The sequence below is a fragment of the Gopherus evgoodei genome, unplaced genomic scaffold (assembly GCF_007399415.2).
Source record: "Gopherus evgoodei ecotype Sinaloan lineage unplaced genomic scaffold, rGopEvg1_v1.p scaffold_66_arrow_ctg1, whole genome shotgun sequence".
NCBI lineage: Eukaryota > Metazoa > Chordata > Testudines > Testudinidae > Gopherus > Gopherus evgoodei.
Window position 1 is genome coordinate 432,211 of NW_022060087.1, and position 23,671 is coordinate 455,881.

Genomic DNA, 23,671 nt, shown 5'->3' on the forward strand with positions numbered 1-23,671 from the left:
TCCCAGCTATTGCATATGCTAAATGTCCCTTTGATGGGGTGGTTCTCTATGCTCTCAAGTCAGGGCATGGCAAGGCACAGCCCCACTGGTCGCTTTTATCCTCAAACTCCAACGGGAACAAAGGTAACAGACTTGTCTGCAAGATATTCTTGCTCCAGGAGAAGGATCCGACTCAAATCCTTCATGCTGGCACTGGAGCCTTGAGAACTGCTGCCCGTGCCCCAGCCAGGATTAGAACCTAGCTCCACTCCAGGGGCCTCAGAGGGAGGCTGTGTTTAATGGCTGTAGCGCTGGGCAGAGCCAGGACACCTGGGTTCAATTCCCAGCTCTGCCTCTGACCTCCTGCGTGACGTTGCAGCCTCTCTCTGGGCCTTGGTTTCTGTCTTGCCTCTTTATACGTCAAGCTCTGCAGAGTAGGGACTGCGTCAGGCGCAGTGCGATGGGGCCCTGCTACCATGGTACACAGAAGAGCGGGACATCACCCCAGCCTGCCTCTGGAGCTCTCTCTCGCTCTGTGCTTGTCCCGTGCCTAGCACAATGGATCTCTAGGGGCTGCTGCAAGGGGCAGGCCCTGCCTTAGCAGCTCAGATTTATGCCAGGGCACATGACTGGAGAATCCAGCCCCAGGCCTTCACCAGGAATACAGGCTTGGGCCCTAGGTGTCTGTACATCAGAGGTTATTAATGTGTTTTGTATACAAGAATCTTTTGTATAGCCCCCAGCACACGGGTGTCCTGCTCCATGCATGGCGTTCCAAGGCGCTCCCGTAACACACCTCATAAACCGTGTTAGCGTCACTCCTACCTCATGTGCGTCCTCCTAATCCAGACAGGGGATGTCTGATGTGCAAGGTCAATGGGTCTGGTGGGTGCTCAGAGCGCCAGGGGCTCCGAATTCAACATCACCCATTTCACTTCCAACTTGGCTTTTTTTATTAGGAACGTAATAACCCCATGTAAGCTGCTGTGAGTGCTGAGAACTAAGGGGATGTACAATGCAGGTCTGTAAAATGGGAATAATAAGTCACCTCCTTTGTAGACTGATTGATGAGAACAGCTAGGCAGTATTAATTATTTATTATCACCACAGTGCTCGGGGTGGCAGGGCAGCAACAGCCCCCCAGCCAAATAGTTTTACTGTTAGGCCTGCAATTTGCAGCCTGTTCAATTTCTTTTTCTAGTATACAATGAAGAAAGAAGAGAAAGCGCAGGAAACAGCAAAGGAAGCTGTTCTTTATGCTGAGTACAACTTTCCATGTAGAGCGCTCTGCTGTGGGCTGAAGGGCACCATCTGCTGCACACAGATTATAACTACAGCTAGTTGTAAATTTTCCATCAAGAGTTGACAAAATGGACATTATCTTTCAAGATATCTTTTTCAATATTTTTTGGGGGGAGGGATGTGCAGGTGAAATTGTTTGGTTATAAATGGAAAATGTTTGTTTTTTGTTGGCTGAAAAACAATTACTGGGGTGGGGGAGTGGTTTCAATAATTTCCCCCATATTTTTCAAAGTCACATGTTGACAAAAATGAAGTTTTTCACAGGGAACTATTTTCCAGACCAGCTGCAGCTGAACCAAACCATGTCTGATGCAGAGAGATGTATCATCTGTCACTATCCCTCGCTGGAGACTTTTCCAGCCACCAGAATTATCTGACCCCAGAGCTTTCCCTTTGTAGGGAATATGAGAGTCGCATGCCACAGAGAGAGAATTCCTGGAGGAAACAGCACCAGGGTCTGTAGGGTGGGGGAAGAGACCTCAGAGTTGTGCAAAGGGGCTGGAACAATGTGTATGGTGGGGTGTTTAGAGCCATTGAACCAAACTGCAAACCCTGCATATAATGGAAACCGCTGCAAGCCAGGGGGTGTGGGAGCACCCCTAATCCCAGCACCTATGGAGTTGTGGAGTAAACAAATCCACAGAAGCTAACAGAGCTGCAGATGCGGCCGTTAACTCGGAATTTACAAAGGAGCATTAGAGGATTCACATCCGAGAGGGCCACTGCCTGAGCTAGTCTGGGATCACCCCCATCTCATACCAAGGGTCCATCTATTCCATTAGCGGCCGCTGCTCATTGCTTCAGAGGAAAAACAGACCCTCCCCTCCGCCAATATAACTAGCGCTACAGAGGGAAAGAATTTCTTCCTAATCCCCACGAGGATTCCTCTAACCTCACGATCAGAGCTTGCAGGGATGGCTATAAATGCTAGTAACGGGCACACCCTGTACCTAGGGACTGTGCCTGAGGGCAGGGAATTGCACACTGGATAAATCTGTGTTTGCCCTTATCGATCCTAAACTGGCTACTTTCCCCGATTGCATCAAACTTTGCCCTGTGCTCTCATTACGCCACCTGCTAAAAAGAGGGAGGGCACAGATCCCACTGCGGCCTCTTGTGGTTTTCCGCAGACTCTGCAGATTGTTTTCCTGTAACTTTCCAAGTGCATCCACACACGACCCACAAGTCTGCGGATGTCACCGAGGTGCCCAACCCATCGAGGACGCGAGTCTGTTACAGCCAGAGTGGATTGAAAAATGAAAACAGATGCAATTTGGGGGTGGGGGGGTGGGATGGATTTTGAAAATTTGGTTATTTTTGAAAACTTCACAACTTGTTTTCATTTTTTTCCAAAAAAAATAATTTTTTACCCCAATTTTTTGGTTTCAAATTTTTTCTATTTTCACTCTTTCCCCCTCCCTTTTTCATTTAGTGGCATGGAGATGGGGAGTGAAAACCCCAGACCATTTTGAAAACTAATTTTTAAAATTTGGTTTCAAGAAGGCAACTTTTCAACAATGTCTTTGTCTGAAAACATTTTTTGAATCGGCCCTAGGCTCAGGCTGTGGAGATGCAGACTTTTAGCATGGGAAGTTCATTCTGGGTCCTCGCCAGGACACTGACCCAACGGCTGAGAGAGACCCATGGAGGAGCTGACAGGAGATGGACACACAGATAAAGGGAATATAAATTAAGAACAGAAGTGGTGAGGTATAAAAAGATTAGTATGATTTTTACAGCCTCAAAGTACCGGACCTTGGCTTATATCTCTGTCACCACCAGGAGGCAGCGCTGGCTCTCTGCATTGACCTGCAGGTCCAGGCAGTGTGGCTGGGAGATGGCTTTGGTCCGGTCTCTGTTCACAGAGGAGGTGCAGGCTTTTCACAGATGTAGTAGCACTCGTATGTGCAACGCACGTCGTTCCACTCCCCATAGGTCCAGACGTGCGCACAGTCCTCATTCTGGCCACTGTTGTTGGGCTCCCCCTCCTTCCAGTACCTAAACACAGCGGGACTACAGTTGGAGTGGCAGGAATGGGGTGCAGGGGACAGAGCGGGGTCAAAGCTGGAGGTGGATCAGAGCCATACACAACGGGGATTTGAAGCCGGCGTGTCCTGGAGTTAGGGGGACGCTTGGCTCAGAGACTGAAGTGTAGGCCCATTGCTGGTGAAAACCATCAGCCTTACACACCATGGAAAGTTGGACATCAATGTCCCATGTGGTTTCCCATGAGCTGATCTTACCCTGATGTGGCCCGGCCCCATGCCTTCGGGCTCTCTAACAGACACAGAGGCTGTTTCTGCAGAAGGAAGCCTGAGGCATTAAGGAAGAGGGAGAGTGACAGCCAGCAAGGGTTGGGCCCGCACTCACGTGAAACCGGTTGTGGAGTCACTCCCATCGATCCATTTCCACTCCCCTTCTGAGTTCTCGTCTGAGAGACCAATCCAGAAGCGCTGGTTGCGTGTCCTGTACATGATAAAATTCTGCAGCCGGAAGTGGGGTAGGAGAGGAAGCACAGAGTCATCTCCTTTACCAGGATCAGCACAATTTTACTCTTCATTTCCATCACAGCAGAAGCGGGTCTGATGGAGCCGTGTCCATTCGATGTGTAACACATCCCACAGGGCTCTGCCACTACATACATCCAGGGACCCATAACAGACCACGTACCACACAGGGCCAGGGTCTCATGACCCCTTTGTGTGGCTGGCACAAAGAGCATAAAAGCCTAGGACTGGTAATGGAGTTGCTCCTTCAGCTCAAGTGGTAGAAGCCTGTCCTGTCAGAGGTGATGCCATGTTCAATTCCCACTGGCCACCCACAACAGAGAGGTGTTACACGTTGGGAACCCACAGAAGGGTGATGCAGAGTTAACCGGGGGAAGCGGCTAGTTACTGTGGGTGCTAACAATGCGGGAATGACAGAGGCCTTGAGAGAAAGCAAGCCATGAGAAAGGAGTTCAGGGGTTTTCCATCCAGACTCTCTAGTCTTTACCTGCTGGGCGTGGCTGTTAATGATGGCCAGGCGCGAATGCACCTCCTCGCACAGCACCTTCGCCCTCTGCCAAGATGTCTCACGCAAGGAGAAGTAGTAACATTTCCCGCTGAAGTATTCCCATTCCCGGGCCTCAGGTCCGCACGGGAACACTGGAAAAGGGAGAGACCAGCTGAGTCACAGGGCTTGTCTACATCAGAAAGTTGCAGCGCTGGTGAGGGAGTTACAGCGCTGCAACTTTGAAGGTGTACACATCTGCAGGGCATCACCAGCGCTGCAACTCCCTGTTTGCAGCGCTGGCCGTACTCCCGTTTTGTCTCGGGTGTAGAGGATCCAGCGCTGGTGATCCAGCGCTGGTAATCCAATGTAGACAGTTACCAGCGCTTTTCTTGACCTCCGTGGAAGGAGGAAGCCTCTGGTAATCAAGCTGGTTTCCTTTCCCGGTTTGCTCTCTCGGTCCCGGAGCCACCCAGCAAACCGCAGGGAAGGAGACCTGCTTGCTCGGGGTTCCGGGACCGAGAGAGCAAACCGGGAAAGGAGACCAGCTTCGCCGCGGTTTGCTCTCGCGTTCCCGGAGCCACCCAGCAAACCGCAGGGAAGGAGACCTGCTTGCTCGGGGTTCCGGGACCGAGAGAGCAAACCGGGAACGGCGCTGTTTGCTCTCTCGGTCCCGGAGCCACCCAGCAAACCGCAGGGAAGGAGACCTGCTTGCTCGGGGTTCCGGGACCGAGAGAGCAAACCGGGAACGCCGCGGTTTGCTCTCTCGGTCCCGGAGCCACCCAGCAAACCGCAGGGAAGGAGACCTGCTTGCTCGGGGTTCCGGTAACGAGAGAGCAAACCGGGGAAGGAAACCAGCTTCGCCGCGGTTTGCTCTCTCGGTCCCGGAACCCCGAGCAAGCAGGTCTCCTTCCCTGCGGTTTGCTGGCTGGCTCCGGGAACGCGAGAGCAAACCGCGGCGTTCCCGGTTTGCTCTCTCGGTCCCGGAACCCTGAGCAAGCAGGTCTCCTTCCCTGCGGTTTGCTGGCTGGCTCCGGGACCGAGAGAGCAAACCGCGGCGTTCCCGGTTTGCTCTCTCGGTCCCGGAACCCCGAGCAAGCAGGTCTCCTTCCCTGCGGTTTGCTGGCTGGCTCCGGGACCGAGAGAGCAAACCGCGGCGTTCCCGGTTTGCTCTCTCGGTCCCGGAACCCCGAGCAAGCAGGTCTCCTTCCCTGCGGTTTGCTGGCTGGCTCCGGGACCGAGAGAGCAAACCGCGGCGTTCCCGGTTTGCTCTCTCGGTCCCGGAACCCCGAGCAAGCAGGTCTCCTTCCCTGCGGTTTGCGGGGTGGCTCCGGGAACGCGAGAGCAAACCGCGGCGTTCCCGGTTTGCTCTCTCGGTCCCGGAATCCCGAGCAAGCAGGTCTCCTTCCCTGCGGTTTGCTGGCTGGCTCCGGGACCGAGAGAGCAAACCGCGGCGTTCCCGGTTTGCTCTCTCGGTCCCGGAACCCCGAGCAAGCAGGTCTCCTTCCCTGCGGTTTGCTGGCTGGCTCCGGGACCGAGAGAGCAAACCGCGGCGTTCCCGGTTTGCTCTCTCGGTCCCGGAACCCCGAGCAAGCAGGTCTCCTTCCCTGCGGTTTGCTGGCTGGCTCCGGGACCGAGAGAGCAAACCGCGGCGTTCCCGGTTTGCTCTCTCGGTCCCGGAACCCCGAGCAAGCAGGTCTCCTTCCCTGCGGTTTGCTGGGTGGCTCCGGGACCGAGAGAGCAAACCGCGGGGAAGCTGGTTTCCTTTCCCGGTTTGCTCTCTCGTCCCGGAACCCCCCTTGAAGCCGCCCAACAGCGCTGCAGTGTGGCCACATCTAACACCACTTGCAGCGCTGGTTGCTGTAAGTGTGGCCACTCTGCAGCGCTGGCCCTATACAGCTGTACTAATACAGCTGTAACAACCAGCGCTGCAAAATTTTAGATGTAGACATGGCCACAGACACCAACTGAGGCAGGTCTACCCTGTCCCATGTGGAAATGACAACACAACCCCAGCTCTGCAAGGACCTGACTTCCAAGGCAGCGGTTATTGCTGGAACTGTCCAGTCACAATACTACAGGGGTTTGCTTCTGGCTAACAAACAGAAGAAAGCTGGGGCCCAGGCTCCAAAGCAAATAAATAGTTCAGAAGCCGGGATCCCCTGCGTGCAGTGTGAAGTGAGCCAAGGATAATCAGAAGAGGTAATGCCCCAAAACTGCTGCTAGGATCCCTGGTGCTAGAGACTGAACAGACACCCTGCAATGTAACGATCACAGCAGGGAGCAGCAGCTGTGGCCAGAAGGAGCGAGGGCAACCCAGGGAGGTGGGCAGAGCAGAGGACAGAGGAGGGAAGAGGAACTGGGAAGGAAGAGGCTTCGGCAGGGGCAGTGTATAATGGGGAGGGCACAGCAGAGGCAGCAGGAGCCAGGAGCTGAGGGGGAGCCAGGGGGGAGGGGGGCATAGGGCAGTGCCCTGTACTTACGTTTGAAATCGTTGCTTGAATGATTCCGTTTCAGCTCATTGTGCATTTTAGTAAGTTGTGAAGAGAGCACTGAAACTAAAATCGGGGGGTGGAAGGAAAGAGAGGGAGGGGGAGGGGGAGAGAGAGAACACATACCAGGTTATCTGACCCTGCTGTCACCCTGGTATGTCTGAGTGGCATTGAGTCATCTTTGGGTTTCAACACCCTTTACCCAGTAAGCTCACCAGCACTTGCGTGTGCTAGAAACGCCTTCCAAAGAGGCTTATTTAATCCATGGGGAAAGCCAGAACCATGCTCTTACAGCCAATCGCAGGGCAAGGTGATCTGGGCACCTTAATGCACTAATTCTCCCAGGTTTACAACCTAGTTCAGCCTGGAATAGGAAGCAGGATTTAACAGGTTTGGTGGGAAACAAAAACACCTTGGGATATACAAAGGGAAAAACTGCCATTAGACAATCCCCACTGGGCACAAGAAATTCCAAGCAACTGTGACCTGAACCAAAGGCACCAGGGGAGAAAGGGGCAGGCGGCTTTGCAAAGGCTGTGGGGGGTGTTTCCAAGGGTTTGTCCCCCTGAGTAAGCGTTGGTGCACTAGGGTAGCTATGCTGTCATAGCGGTGCTGGCGTGAAAGGTGACTAGAGATTTGCACAACATCAGTGCAAAAATCCAATCACAGAAAAGTCCTAACATGAAGCTCTGAGAAACCGCCTGGCCCTGGGGTTATGGCCACGTTCCGTATGACCAAGGAGGCTAGGATGTGGCTCCCTTTGGCTAGAGAGTGCTGATGGAGTAACCCCCTTGCTAGTGCTCAACATGCCGGCTATGTCCAGCAGAACATCCCCAGCATCCGCGACAAGACCTCAGTGTGAGACGGTGGAAGGGTTAAACAAGTTTGACCTAATTGATCACCCTCCGCCCCCTCTCAGCCCAGCAGGCTCCCTTTGAGCAAGGCTTTAATGTACCTTATTGATGAAGATAACAATGCTAGAGCATCACACCTTCAGAGTCACTTCCCCTGCCTCCCCTCGCCAAGTAGAGAACAACATGCAATACCACCCCCACTTTGCAGCTGGAGAGAAAGGGACACACAGAGAGGGTGAGGGCCCTGCTACCGAGGTGGCCAGGCAGGGGACAGGGTTGGTCCTCAGGAGACTGGATTCTATTCCCGGCTCTACCACTGGCCTGCTGGGGGAGCCTGGGCAGCTGCTTCCCCTCCCATCCTGTGTCGGTCTAGACTGTGAGCTCTGAATGGCAGGGGCTGGCTCCCTGTGCATCCATGCAGCACTCAGCGCAGTGGGAATCTTGGATGAGCTCTTTGCTGCTAGCAAGACAAAGAAGAACAAGGACCCAGGAGGAGTCAGTATCAGGGTTTGACCCCAGGGCTTCTGAGCACACAGACTCCACATCTCTCTGAGTCGCCCCAACTTCCTTCCTCATTAATGACGTGAAACGTTTCATCTCCCGAGGGCCCCATGCACGGTACCTCTGGAGAGTGACACCGCAAACAGGATGAGGATCAGCAGGTAAGAAAGCGCCAGCAGCACGTAGACTGTGAGGGAGGATCTCAGCTTCTGCCGGAGGAAGTTCCTGTCTTTAGAACAGAATAAAGATTGCGAAGGGTCACAGATTGATAGGTTTGGCAGCGGCTTTGGTGCCGCTTTGCAGGAAGGTCCCATTTATCGTATTAACCTTAAATTAGATGGTTAATTGCTTGGTATAGAGGTCAATAGGGCGTTTATAACTGCAGCTTATAGCTATCTATCAGGTTTTTCTTCTTAGCCACACTGCAGTAGTGTCTGGGAGCCCCGATCCTGGATCAGGACCCCAGTGTGCTGGGCACTGAACAAACCCAGAACAGAGATGGGCCCTGCCCCAAAGAGCTTACAAGCTTCTCACCATCCACGAGACACTCCTCTCATGACTGTAACATGCTTATAATGGCTGGTAATAATCACGAGCAATGGAAGGGTTTAAGCTTCCATTCAGACTGTGACCAAGTATCTAAGGTTACAGTTTTGTTTAGCACGTGCCCTCCAGAGGATTATCTTTTCCCTATCATTAATTGATGTTTAACAAACATTCCAAATTCATCCCAGAGAAATTAGGCCTGTGACTCAGCCTTTGGAGAGTGGCTGCACATTCTGGATGTTGTGTCCGGTTTAAGACAACTTAAGGAGGACTCCGGTTTTCAGACAATGCTGAGTGCCTAAACAACCCAGCTCCTCTGAGGTGTCTCCAGTCAGACACTCGCAATCCTTTCAGAATACCAGGGCCCACGAGTCTTAATTCAAAGCAGTAACATATCTACAGTGGGAGAAAGGCCACTTCCTTCTCTCACCTGCCAACAAACTATTTCCCTTTCATTGAAAAGCATAAAATACAGCTCCCAGCAGGGCCAGGATCCTTGTCCCAAACAGTCCTGCACGATTAGCACTAATTAGCCTTCTCGCAGGTGAGGGTAAGGAAAGACTTCTCTGCTGCATCTGTTCAGCAGAGAGAGCAGACTCCAAAGAACGGCCACACTGAGTCAGACCAATGGTCCACCTAGCTTAGTGTCCTGCCTATGAAAGCTATTCCATACTCCTAATCATTTTTGTTGCTCTTCTCTGTACTTTTAAGAACTCTAATATATCCTTTTTGAGATGGGGCAACCAGAACCGCCTGCAGTATTCAAGGTCTGGACATACTATGGATTTATAGAGTAGCATTATGATATTTTCTGCCTTATTATCTATCCCTTTGCTAATGGTTCCTAACATCCTGTTCTCTTTTTTGACTGCTGCTGTACACTGAGCAGATGTTTTCAGAGAACTCCCCACAGTGACTCCAAGATCTCATTCCTGAATAGTGAGAGCTAATTTAGACCTCATCATTTTGTATGGATAGTTGGGATTCTGTTCTGCAACATGCATTACTTTGTACAGGGGCAGCTCTAGGCATTTTGCTGCCCCAAGCACGGCAGGCAGGCTGCCTTCGGTGGTTTGCCTGCAGAGGGTCTGCAGGAACCACCGAAGGCAGCCTGCCTGCCGTTCTCGGTGACCGGCAGAGCGCCCCCAGTGGCTTGCCACCCCAAGCACGCACTTGGTGTGCTGGTGCCTGGAGCGGCCCCTGACTTTGTACTTATCAACATTCAATTTCATCTGCCATTTTCCTGCCCAGTCAGCCAGTTTTGTGAGATCCCTTTGTCTCTCTTCCCAATTTTTGCCCTATCTTGAGTAATTCTGTATCTTCTGCAAACTTTGCCACCTCACTGTTTACCTCCTTTTCCAGAGCATTTATGGATATGTTGCACAGCACTGGGCCCAGTACAGATCCCTGGGGGACCCTGTTATTTACTGCTTTTCACTTTGAAAATTGACCATTTATTCCTCTCTTTGTTTCCTATCTTTTAACTGGCTACTGATCCGTGAGACGACCTTCCCTCTTATCCCATGACTGGCCATTCATCTAGTCTAGAGACCCATTTCTCTCTTTCCTCCCGTTCCTGAGCTATTGGATGGAAGGGAAAGAAGAGGGCTTACCTCTAAAAATGCGCAGCTCATCTTGAAGCCTTTCCTTGTCCATGCTGTAAATGATTCCTGGGAGGCAGAGGTGACTTTAAATGGCATTAGAACATGGCAAAGTGGAAGCCTGCCCACGGGAGTATCTAGAATAGAGAATTCACAATTCTATTAGGAATGTTAAATCCAGAGGTTAATGTATAACCTGCAGTGCCCACACCACGTCCCAGCAACTTGCCCTCTAGCCCTGGCCATTTGGACTGCTTCCATTTCAAACGGGGTCCTGATAACTCCTCTGCTCAAACAGATTAAAAGGTTTCGGCTGGCCAATCAGCTCATTCTTTCTATTCAATACTCTCTTGGTCAATTTTAAGTTGTGCAAGAGCAATAATACAAGATGTCTGGTTCCTGAACCTGCTTCCCTCATGCAGGTAAGAAAAAAATCGAGCTTGGTCACAAAAGCAGGGTTTGGAAAGCAACAGCTCAGAACCTTGTTTCTGGAAGAAAATCACAGCACTCGACTTTGGACAGCAGTTGCTAAGCACTCGCAGAGTTGTTCCACACAGAACCGGCAGCGTCCCAGTGGACATGCTTACACAAGAAGATAAAATGGATCCCAGGCTGATCATTGTCCTACAAATATATGTATTATGGAGCTATAGTCCTTACTTTGTAATTAAAGCGTTTTCAGTTCTAGGTACCCAATTCCCTTGCCCCTTGTGCAGTCATTTAATTTGGTGCAAGATGCAATCAGATCAGAACGGTAGTGTTTTGCACTCCCTTTGCACTGGTATAAATGTCTGCACAAAGGGGGAGGATAAAGGAGGATCAAATCCTAAGTGCTCTTTCAACTCCTTTTCCAACTCTCAAAAAAGCTTTGTTTGAGCCCAAAATCTCACGTGCTTAGTAAGATTCTCATGGTAATTTGTAATGTTTGAGGTCATGCAATGTTTTTGAATGATGGAACTTGTACAGTCAAACCTCGCAATAACGCGCCCCGCCATAACGTGAAATCGCATATAAACATGATCATAAGTTGGCTCCCTTTTAAGGCCTATTACCAGTGGTCCCCAACGCCATGGCGCCCACCAGGACATTGATGTGCCCCCGCCTAGTGCCCAGCAGGGGAGAGAAGCTGCGGCCCCGCGCTTGCCAGGGACAGAGAACTCTGAGGCTGCGGGCACTGGTGCTCACTGTCCCCGGCAGGCGCGGGGCTGCGGCTTCTCTCTGGCTTGGAAAGAAGCTGCGGCCCCGAGCCTGCCGGGGACAGAGAACTCCAGGGCTGCGGGCACGGGTGCTCTCTGTACCAGGCAGGTGCAGGGCCGTGGCTCCTCTTGAAGCCGGAGAGAAGCCGCAGCCCTGCGCCTGCCGGGGACAGAGAGCACTGGCGCCCACAGCCTCAGAGTTCTATCCTCAGCAGCCGCAGGGCCACGGCTTCTCTCCCCTGCTGGGCACTAAGCACTAGGGGCACATCAATGCACTGCGTTGGGGACCACTGACTTAAACTGATTGGCTTTTTTTCCGTGACCCTGCTTTTATCGCAATGGAATTTTTTGGACCCAAACATCATGTTATAGCAGGGTTTCACTGTAGCTTTTCACTGCGAGGTCTCAACTGTCACTTGCCTCCTAACTCCAAGACATCTTGCTGCAAGGACGTTGGGTTTATTTCACCCCTCAGTGTCCAGTACAAACACACATGGGCCTCAGGTCATCTTCCAGGAGTAATTTTTGAAAACATCTTTACTGATATAACTAAGGCACAAATGGCATTTAGGTGCCAAAATGCCTTGCACAGGCAATAGGACAGTGGTTCTCAAACTTCTGTACTGGTGACCCCTTTCACATAGCAAGCCTCCGAGTGTGACCCCTCATATAAATTAAAAACACTTTAAAATATATTTAACACCATTATAAATGCTGGAGGCAAAGTGGAGCTTGGGATGGAGGCTGACAGCTCACGACCCCCCATGTAATAACCTTGTGACCTCCTGAGGGGTTCCGACCCCTAGTTTGAGAACCCCTGCAACAGGAGGAGTTATTTGTCTACTCACCATTTGTGCCTTTAATAATCTCGCCCCTGGAAAAATCTTGGGAGGTTTGTTTGAATTCTTCCATTTTTTTCTGTGCTGTATCTCACAGTAAAATTTAACTGCTTCCAGCTAAGACACAATTCATCTAGTGAATGTTTTATATTCATTGAATGTCACTGTCCAAATGCAATTATTGATGTAATGCTCATTAACATATGGCTATATTTGTGCTGTGTATATTAGCCATTATTTGTACTGTGATAGCACCCAACGATCCAGTCTGAAACAGGAACCTTTCTATGCCAGGCGACGTACAGACACGCACAGTAACAGACAGTCCTTGCCCTCATAGCTTTCGTTCTAAACAGACAAGGCACACAATGGGTGGGAGGGAAACAGAGACAGAGAGAAGGAGAACTGACTTGCCCGAAGTCATAGGAAGTTCACATAGACTAAACAGTGGTATCTAGTCTCAGCAAGTTGCCAGCACAGCCCTAGGATGCCTGTGATACCCAGACTCCATACATTAATGCAGCTGAACGGTCTGATAGTACATGAAAGGTAGAATTGCTGTTCCCTTGCCACTCCATGCTTAGTACGTGCATGTTCCGCAGGTGCCCTGGGATAGAAAATCTCAGTTCTGAAACTGGCAAGTTGGGACTTATAAATATTAAATGACACTGTTCAGCACACGGTGCTGGCAGACTGCAAACGTCCCAGCGCTAACAACTGTAGAGAACATTTTAATTCCGGCAGGGGGGCTGGAACAATGTTTATAGTGGGGGTACTGAGAGGCTTGAACCAAACTATAAACCCTGAGTATAATGGAAACCACTCCAAGACAGGGGAGTGGCAGCACCTGTAGTTACAGCACTTACAGATTCCAGAATCCCAGCCTGGCCTCATCGAACTGTGGTCAGAGCTGGACTGACTGATTTTGCTGTGCTTTTGATTTTCATTTTTGCCAATTTGTTTTCACATCTGTAGTTAAAAAGGGACCAGATGCCTCAGTGGCAGATGCTACGGAAGGTAACATAGTTCCTTGCAGCCTTTACTCTATCTTAAACCTTTATGTTTGCAATAAACAGGTATCAGTAGGCGTGACACTTCCCAGGGTGCCCAGGTTGTGAGGTCCCTTGCTCCCACCTCTGCTTAGCATGAGGAAGCCTTGTCTGTGCCAGCTCAGAACGAGCTCCACAAAGTCCCCGGCCATGGGCAACGGAGGCACTCCCCTGTAGGCCTACGCAGGCCCTGCTCTTTCTCCAGTTTAGTGATAGAGACACTTTAACACTGTGTGTCACTCTGGAGTGACCAGCCCCTGGTCCACTGGACACCTGCAGAATTCACAGATCCGATGCTACCAACACCAGCTTACCCATTTCCCTTCAGATCACACTCTGCTTAACATTCAGCACAGAAGTATGTTAATAGTGACAATAGGTAAAAGTTTATGAAATAAAGAGCAGAGATTTCAATGATCACAAGCAGAGATATAAGAAAGAAATGGTGACAAGTAAAATAATATTATAACACACATTCTAGAACCTAGATGACTTACTTAGCTAGTTACTTTCATGTCTTCTAGTATTGCTTACCAGCATTTTTCAGCCTGTAGGCTGTAATCACTTTTCAATTAAATAAGCCACACACTCAGCTTGTCTACTCTGTGAATAATATCTTGTGTTTCCTTGCATTCTCCTGATATACCAGACTAATTCTTTTATTTTAGTCATAAACAGGACACATTTTGCTGTGTTCCCTCTTGTAGATTTTGTGATTTCCTGTAGACTCTGAAATCTTGATTAGCTGGTAGCTCCGTATACAAACGGACTTATATTGTAAGATATGCAATATTCAATGACCACTTAGGGACATAAATATCTACTATCCCCTGCCTGAGCAGAACTTATCACCTTCTAGTGATCTGTCTTATCTTACACACCTGAAGAACACATTTCAGTATAAATATATAACTTGGTATATAATATGCTTACATACATTTCACCATCATTATTACCAGTGAGCTTTCAGGGGAAACCTCACATGCCACCCTTTGGTGAATAACTATGCATATGCCTGATCCAGGGAATCCTTGAAACCCTGTGCACCCCCATTGTGCCCTCTGCCAGTTGGCACCATCGGGTCACAGTAGGTATTAAACAAACAGGCTGGAACCATTCCTAATGCAAGGCTGGGGCCCTCGCCACTGTTTATTTCCCTAAATTTTGCACTGGTCTTACTTTTGTATGACCACAAAGACATGATGTCAGCCCAAGGCACACAGGGCCGTTGTTGCCAAGATGCACAGTAGATTTCACCACACGGGTTCAGTGCCTTCCAGGTCTGTTGTTTGATCTGAAAGCTTCTTGCACAACCTATACCTGGAAAGGAGGAAAACGGCCGATTAGACAAGTTTGTTGTTTATATAAAAACACAGGCCTGCATTTGGAGGCTTAACTGAGAAGTTAGCCCATCTGATGTATTTTCCAGACCACAAGTCAATGAATACGCTAGGGAATTCACCAATTCAGCAACTGTGTATCACCCTCTTCTCATGCACCTGCCTGACAAGCAGACAGTCTTGTCAGGAAAGAAATGGCAATTTGAATCAAAATCACAGGCCAGTGAGTTGGAGGGGCATTGAGAGGGAGCAAGCTGGATCTGGTGATACTGCGAATGCGAGACCTTTCACTGGGCCTACATCATGGCATCTATTCACTGTGATTTAACATGTTAGTCATAAACTCATCACATGCACTTCTGTATTCTAAGCAGGCCCGGCTGGCTCTTCCGTCCAGTGGAAGAGGCTGCCCAGCTGTTAAAGATTAATTGACCCAGGAAGATATTGTATAGGTATGTACAGCCCCTATCTATAAATCCAAAAACTAGTTGTTGTTAAGAGACGTCTCACTACGGAGCTCACATTTGTCACAATCCTCTCCTCTGGAGTCCATTTTTAAAATACATTTAGGACGCTTCCTGGGTGTGCCACTGCACCCCATATTCTTCACAGTGATATGATGACATGATTATGACATAATTATGATGTGCTTGTGCAAGTCATGCGAGGGGTCATTTGAAAAGTGATGATTTGTGTGCATGTATCATTTTTAAGAGAACATAAGAATGGCCATACTGGGTCAGACCAAAGGTCCTTCCAGCCCAGTATCCTGTCTACTGATAGTGACCAAAGCCAGGTACCCCAGAGAGGGTGAACCTAGCAGGTAATGATCAAGTGATCTCTCTCCTGCCATCCATCTCCACCTTCTGACAAACAGAGGCTAAGGACACTATTCCTTACCCAGCCTGGCTAATAGCCATTAAAAGACTTAACCTCCATGAATTTATCTAGTTCTCTTTTAAACCCTGTTATAGTCCGAGCCTTCACAACCTCCTCAGGTAAGGAGTTCCACAAGTTGACTGTGCGCTGCGTGAAGCAGAACTTCCTTTTATTTGTTTTAAACCTGCTGCCTATTAATTTCATTTGGGGGCCCCTAGTTCTTATATTATGGGAACAAGTAAATAACTTTTCCTTAGTCTCTTTCTCAACACCACTCATGATTTTATATACCTCTATCATATCCCTCCTTGGTCTCTTTTCCAAGCTGAAGAGTCCTAGCCTCTTTAATCTCTCCTCATATGGGACCCTCTCCAAACCCCTAATCATTTTAGTTGCCCTTCTCTGAACCTTTTCTAATGCCAATATATCTTTTTTGAGATGAGGAGACCACATATGTAAACAGTATTCAAGATGTGGGCATACCATGGATTTATATAAGGGCAATAAGATATTCTCCGTCTTATTCGTTATCCTTTTTGAATGATTCCTAACATCCTGTTTGCTTGACTGCCGCTGCACACTGTGTGGATGTCTTCAGAGAACTATCCACGATGACTCCAAGATCTCTTTCCTGATTAGTTGTAGCTAAATTAGCCCCCATCATATTGTATGTATAGCTGGGGTTATTTTTTCCAATGTGCATACTTTACATTTATCCACATAAAATTTCATTTGCCATTTTGTTGCCCAATCACTTAGTTTTGTGAGATCTTTCTGAAGTTCTTCACAGTCTGTTCCAGTCTTACTATCTTGAGCAGTTTGTATCATCTGCAAACTTTGCCACACTTTTTACCCCTTTCTCCAGAGCATTTATGAATAAGTTAAATAGGATTGGTCCTACGACTGACCCTTGGGGAACACCATTAGTCATTCCTCTCCATTCTGAAAATTTACCATTTATTCCTACCCTTTGTTCTCTGTCTTTTAACCAGTTCTCAATCCATGAAAGGCTCTTTCCTCTTATCCCATGACAACTTAGTGCTCTCAGACCCCAGAAAAGGTGTTGGTTGATATAGACAGCAGGATGGTGCCATGGAAGTTAGAATCCGCTAAGGAGTGTGTAACAACTCACCTGCCAAATCAACCAGCCCTGGATCTTATGGTGCTGGATCGTCGGGCCCATAACCAGCCGTCGCCGGCAATGAGAGCCGCAGGGGCTATGCTGCGACAAGAAGGAGGGACGCTGTGGTGCGCCTTGAAGCCTAGGGCGCGGGCCTGGGTGGAGCAGCCGCAGGTGCAGATCTTGGTGGTAGTAGCAAATATTCAGACAAGAAATTTGAAGGCCAAAGTGGAGCAGGGTTCCATGTGAACAGCGGTTGAACATGGGTCAGTCGGTCCTAAGAGATAGATGAGCGCCGTTCCGAAGGGACGGGCATTGGCCTCTGTTGCCCTCAGCCGATCAAAAGGGAGTCGGGTTCAGATCCCTGAATCCGGAGTGGCGGAGATTGGTGCCACAAGGTGTCCAGTGTGGTAATGCAATCAATCCCGGATAAGCCAGCGGGAGCCCCAGGGAGAGTTCTTTTTTCTTTGTGAAGGGCAGGGTACCCCAGAATGGTTTCACCATGAGAGAGGGGCCCGAGCCTTGGAAAGCATCACGGTTCCAGCGGTGTACGGTCAGCTCTCACTGGCCCTTGAAAATCCAGGGGAGATGGTGTAAATCTCACTCTGGCCGTACCCGTATCTGCAGCAGGACTCAAGATGAATAGCCTCTGGCATGTTAGAACAATGTAGGTAAGGGAAGTCAGCAAGCTGGATCCGTAACTTCGGGATACGGATTGGCCATAAGGGCTGGGGCACAAAGTGGGGCTGGGTGCGACTCTGGATGCAAGCTGGGCCCTTCCTGTGAATTGTCCCAGCTGCAGTGGACGTCACTTGCCTCTCCCCCTCCGTGGAGATGGGGGGGAGGCATTCTGCCTTGGCCAGCGCCTAGCAGCTGACTTAGAACTGGTGCGGACCAGAAGAATCCGACAGTTTAATTAAAACAAAGCATCGGGAAGGCCTGTGGTGGGTGTTGATGAGATGTGATTTTGTATCTGAAATTATGAATATTGACTATGTAGCTGTATTTCAAATGTAGTTACACCTGGATAATGCCCAATAGACAAGATGCTTTCAGTCTAGAAATGGGGCAGTGGCGGATTAGCCACTGGGCCTATGGGGCCCTGGCCAACTGGGGGTCCCTAGAGACCCTACGCCTCAACCCCGCTCCCTGGCAGCAGCACTGGGTGGGCAGGGTGGACACGGCAGGGGAAGCTGGAGGGAGGGGGGGCAGGGGAACCCCTTGCACTGAGACCCCCGCTGTGGCCCCAGAGAGGGAGGAGCTCTTGCCACCTGCTGCAGCCTCAGGGAGCTCTCATTCCCTGCTGTGGCCTGGGGTCCTGGTGGCGGGGGGGATGACAAGAGACAGAGCTTTTCTGGTCTTGGGGCCATGGGGGGGCATGCAGAAAGTAGCAAACGGGTTGTGGGGCTGCACTGGGGGGGGAGAGTGGAATGGGGGAACACTAGGTAGAACAGGAGTGGGACCCCAGGCAAAGGAGGAAGAGGTGGGTCTCTCCATACAACACAAGCAGTATCACTAATCTGTTAAAAACCACAAGTCTACTATTGCCACATTTCAGTCAAAACCTGACAGCATGAGATGACTTTATAGATCTAAAGGCATTTTTATTTTATAAATAAATTTTACATTTGATTACAGAAAACAACTCAGCAGATTCAAAACCTCAGCGTGTCCCAGAATGGAAACTTCATAACAGCCACCGTTTTAATGTCAGCGAAAACTTGCTAACACAAACTCAGGGCTTTGTAACAGCGGGTGAAGATGACGGAGTATTTAAACAATGGAAGACACAAGCAGCCATGCACAGCAATGTAACCCAACAAACCAGGTGCAGGATCTGGCTGCTGGTGGTCTGCTAATATTACTCAATTATAATACCTGAGATCTACGCTCTAGTTATTAGCATACATTTGGGTCTGGTCTATGCTACAGTTAGCTCAATGCAAGGTGCCTTACGTCGATCTTATTCGGTCAGCATCTACCCCATGATGATGTTCCTGACAAAGTAAATCACCCGCTACGTCAACTTAATAATGCCACCTCCACAAGAGACGTAGCACATAAGTCGACATAGTTACCAATACAGTGTCAGTGTACTGTGTTAATTACATCAACTTTAATGGCCTCCAGGAGGTGTCCCACAATACTACCACTCTAGTCACTGTTTTGAACTCCACTGTCCGGTGGCCAGGTACTCGTCACATACCTTTTCAATTCATTTCCTGTTTGGAGAGCTCACTTAGTGTCTGCCCAATTGACCATGCTGGTTCCACACAGCAAACACATTCCTGCCTTGAGTACACAGGAGGTGGTGGATCTCCTGGGTCTCTGGGGAGAAGCAGCTGTGCTGGCACAGCTCCAATCCAGCCATAGAAATGTAGATATCTACAGACAGATGGCTTGGGACAAGGTGGAGAAAGGCTACAAGAGGGAACCGCAGCAGGGCCACATGAAAATCAAGGAGCTGCGGCAGCACACCAGAAGGCAAGTTACGCAAACAGTTGCTCTGGTGCAGAGCCGCAGATATGCTGCTTCTAAAGGAGCTGCATGGCATCCTTGGTGGCAACCCCACCACCCCCCCAAGGGCCCTGTGGATACTTCGGAGGAGTGAGAGTCATGCACCACTGGCATGAACCCTGAATACAAAGTGTTGGACGAGGAACAGGAGGAGGGGTTTGGGGGACAGGTGATTGGGGGATCCAGTGGTGTCTTCCTGATACAGAAGCAGTTGAGCCAGTCCCTATCATCCAGCACTGGCAAGCCTGATTCAGGGAAAGGAACCTCTGGTAAGTAGGACATTTGCTTCAGTATTGCAGGCGCACATCTGTTCAAGTTTTTAATCAGGTTAGAAGAGATAATGAAATAACCAATAGAGGTAGAGTTGCTATCTGCTTCTCATTCCCCTATACAGTTAGACAGAGGGGACCCTGCGGAACAGTTTGTTTATGTGCACCGGGATGTCCCGTGCATTTTCCAGAGATCTCAAGGAAACTTTTCTGGAGGTAGGTTGCAATCCTCTGCTGAAGGTTTCTGGGAAGGGCTGCCTTACTAGGACACTTTCCTACAACACTCAGCAATTGATTTGGCAGGCATCATTGCAGCACACGGATTAACAGCAGCCGGATGCGTGCAGGAGCCGTTTCCTTTCTGCCTCCGTTACCCTCAGGAGCAAGATATATGCTAAAGTCTCAACTGCCTGTGGGAAACGGTGACAGTATTCAGCTCAACTGCCCCATCTGCTTATACTGGAGCCCGTGAGCTACCCCAAGTTATTGTCCCAACTCACTCCGACCCCCGGACGTACTCATCACACCTGGGACTGCTGCCCAGCTCTATGGATCCCAAGAAGATGGGAGAATGTTGTACTTGCAACTTGTGGGGCCGTGAATGCAATCACAATAGTACCTCCATCCACTGTTTCTTTTGCAACTGCAAACGTGGCCTTGACGGTCTCTCCATCCACCCTGAAAGAGCGGCTGGCCCAGATAAGCAGGAGAAAGAAGAGGACAAGGGAAGACATGTTGCAGGAGGTCCTGTAAGGTTCTGCTGTGTCAGATTCCAGGCTTGGAGGGTAACGTTCAGGGACAGAATGCAGAGCGATAGCAAGGACAGGAAAAACGGACAGGTAGAGATGATGGTGCTGCTCAAGGAGCAAACACACATGCTGCGATCTCTGACTGAACTTCAGGCTGAACAGATGTGTGTTTGCCTCCCCGTGCAGCACACAGACAAATGCATTCCAGGACTTCCTTATACTTCCCCCTCCCCCCACATTCCACGTATCCTTGGGTTGCAGCAGAACCCCCACCACTCCATCCTGCAGGACAGGACACAATCACAGTCGCATATTCACTGACCTGTGTGGCACATGGTTGGTGTCTGTGTTTGTGAAATGGACATGATGGGTTCTTTCCCCTTAAAGGTTCTGTTCCCTGCATTTAAAATGTGTGTTTGCACAATCCTTTGTCCACTTCCTACTATGGATGTTTTGGAGTATGCTCACAGCACAGCAATGTGGTTAATGCCTTTTGACCTGAGTTAAATTTTATCTAGAGTCCAAGATCTGGGCAGCCAAACACTTCTGTGCATCAAGATGACAGCTGACCTGCTCCCTTGTGCTTGGGGATAATTCACCTGTTGCCTGATGTTTAATGTGAGACGAGGTTAAACGTGAGAGAACCCCCAGCTGCCAAACTGCATCTAATTTAAATAAGCTCATAGGGCCACTGGTCCTCATATGTCATCTTTCCATCGGGCCTTGTTATTTTCTTAGTAGGAGATGGTGAGAGATCACTTCAGGAGCCCAGCCAAGCAAATTGCAGAACTGAATTTCTGCTGGCCTGTGTTCAGGTGATACAAGCTGTCAGGATGGTCCTCGTCCTACACTGCTCACCTCATTGTTTTAGCCAGAGAAAATTCTGCCTCCAGACAGATAAATGCAACTGCCACTAGGAGTACAACCCTGCCCAGAAGAAGCAATTCTGGGAGTTATTTCAGGGGGGTGAACACCCCACATCTCACCCTCATGTGTTCCATACAATTCCCCCCATTGTTAACATTTCGTCTCAGAAAGTGTGTCAGGAAGCACATTAGAAACGGCAGTTGGGCAAACTTGCCTGAATTTTATGTACTGTCTGGTCTTCAAAGTCAATCCCATCTAAATTGAGATTCCTTAACTGGGGGAGTGCCTGGCACACAGCAACAATGGCATCAGGGGAAAGCTTAACCCTGGACTCGAGATGGAGGGTTTCCAAGCACTTCAAGGCTGCTAAACAAGCCAGGCCTGCATCTGTTAAGGAACAAGTATTGCTGAATTCCAAAGAGCGGAGCTGTTTCATGTGACGCCCGATGAAGTGAACAGCAGCATCTGTAATGACACAATTGCGCAGGACCAGGCATTCCAGGTCCTCCAGATATGGGGCTGCTCTCTGAATTCCAGCATCCGTCAGCCGGTAGGTTCCAGAGAGGGTCAGCGTCCTTAGGCTGGTCTGAGATGATACGTTAAGCAGATGCTGATCAGAAAAGGCAGACACGTTATGGATCATGAGATGCTGCAGTTGTGGCAGGACTCTGGGAGTCTCTGGAGATGCAGATCTTTGGAACCACACAGCAGGGATCTCACACTGGCTCAGCTTCATGCTCTTTAGAGAAGATGGTATACAGTCATATGGGAGCCGACGGAGGTCAGCCTGGGTCAAGCAAAGGTGATAGAGGCTGGGACACTGTTTTCCGAGTGCCTGCAGCAATGCTGGGGAAAGGAACTCATGCTTTCTCATTGAGTAGAGAGCTCCTCTCACTTTCAGTACCCTCAGGCTATTGCGCAGGTACTGCCTTAGCAGGTGCCACAGGATCCTGGAGCTGAGCTGAGCACAAGAGAGCAAGCAACACAGCACTTAGCACCTTGACAAGACACGTAACAAACTCAACAGAAGCAGTAAATGAGCAAGGAAAGGCCCATCCCTGCTCTTCTTCGTATACCTCTTTCCCATTCATCTTAAAGGAAGATACTCCACCCCCGTAGGGTAAGCCACAGGCACGACCCTGCAGTGTAGCTCCTCTTACCCTGACTGCTGCAACCTCAGTCCCTACTCTCCACACTCCAGGTGTGGCTGTCTTCTCCTCCACATACACAGTCTCTGTCCTCAGACACCATCCCTGACTCCAGGGAGCTGCTTAAAACAACCCTCCTGGTTTTAAATGATCTTCAGAAACTGGTCCAGCTGATCTCATGGCCCCTCTGCCCATCTAACATTAGCCTCCTATACACAGCCCCCTCCCACAGTGCCCCATATCTGCAAGATCTGCCCCTGGGATATCCTCACTGTTCCTCTCCTCTTCCTTCTCTTCTCTCATTCGCCATCTCATGTTGAATAACAGATGTAGGCCCCGTGTCCCTTCCCCTGGGACAGCATTTATCAGCCCCTTGGAGCGGTCTCGAGTGGGAGACATGCTGCAGGGACACAGCTGGGCTGGTACCTTGTAGGGTATTAAATCCACAAATCTCCAGAGCATCTTGTCCTGTACCAGCCTGCACCAGCGTCGGCAGACCCTGTGGGAACAGCAGCGGGGCAAGTTACAATCCCAGCAGCAGCAGCCATGCTCGGGGGGCAGGGAACGAGCGCGTCCACCGGGGGGGAAGGAGGAGCCCCCTTGCCAGGGGCCTGGACCGAGCCACCCTGGGGAGGAGATGGGCGGGGGGGGGGAGGAGCCGCCTTGCCAGGGGCCTGGACTGAACCACGCTGAGGAGGAGATGGGCGGGGGGGGAAGAGCCCCCTTGCCAGGGGCCCGGACCGAGCCACCCTGGGGAGGAGGAGATGGGCGGGGGGGGAGGAGCCCCCTTGCCAGGGGCCTGGACCGAACCACCCTGGGGAGGAGATGGGCGGGGGGGGAGGAGGAGCCGCCTTGCCAGGGGCCCGGACCGAGCCACCCTGAGGAGGAGGAGATGGGCGGCGGGGGGGGGGAGGAGCCCCCTTGCCAGGGGCCTGGACTGAACCACGCTGAGGAGATGGGCGGGGGGGGAAGAGCCCCCTTGCCAGGGGCCCGGACCGAGCCACCCTGGGGAGGAGGAGATGGGCGGGGGGGGGAGGAGCCCCCTTGCCAGGGGCCTGGACCGAACCACCCTGAGGAGGAGGAGATGGGCGGGGGGGGAGGAGGAGCCGCCTTGCCAGGGGCCCGGACCGAGCCACCCTGAGGAGGAGGAGATGGGCGGCGGGGGGGGGGGAGGAGCCGCCTTGCCAGGGGCCTGGACCGAGCCACCCTGGGGCGGGGCTAGACTGAGCTGCTGGGCGGGGGGGGAGGGCGGCCTGCTCCGAGCCGCGGGGGGGCCGCGCCCGCACCTGGCCCCGCGCAGCCGCTCGTGCAGCGGCAGCAGCCCCAGAATCTCCAGCAGGAGGGAGTCGGGCAGCGCACCAAGACCCGCTGCCGCCGACATCGCCACACACTTCCGCTTCCGGTTCAGCCCGGCCCCGGCCACACCGACTTC

The 23,671-nt window shown here is 50.8% G+C and overlaps 1 protein-coding gene across 6 annotated transcripts; it reads right to left on the bottom strand.

The window, feature by feature from the left end:
* Positions 1 to 2,984: 2,984 nt before the first annotated feature.
* Positions 2,985 to 23,663, bottom strand: FBXL12 (F-box and leucine rich repeat protein 12). Of its 6 annotated transcripts, none has more exons than XM_030547661.1 (9): positions 22,666 to 22,730; positions 14,530 to 14,670; positions 12,311 to 12,418; positions 10,279 to 10,403; positions 8,241 to 8,348; positions 6,756 to 6,830; positions 4,276 to 4,427; positions 3,652 to 3,764; positions 2,985 to 3,279 (listed from the first exon to the last, which is right to left on the bottom strand). In XM_030547661.1, the coding sequence occupies exons 4-9, from the start codon at positions 10,319 to 10,321 to the stop codon at positions 3,141 to 3,143; spliced, it is 630 nt and encodes a 209-aa protein (XP_030403521.1). In that variant the 5' UTR covers positions 10,322 to 10,403; positions 12,311 to 12,418; positions 14,530 to 14,670; positions 22,666 to 22,730; the 3' UTR covers positions 2,985 to 3,140. The 6 variants fall into 6 exon arrangements, 5 of the variants coding, with proteins under 5 accessions (XP_030403521.1, XP_030403520.1, XP_030403524.1 ...); XM_030547660.1 differs by lacking the exon at positions 22,666 to 22,730 and adding an exon at positions 16,702 to 17,253; XM_030547664.1 differs by lacking the exons at positions 10,279 to 10,403; positions 12,311 to 12,418 and adding an exon at positions 23,530 to 23,663 and having other exon boundaries at positions 22,666 to 22,743.
* Between the last annotated feature and the right edge of the window lie 8 nt (positions 23,664 to 23,671).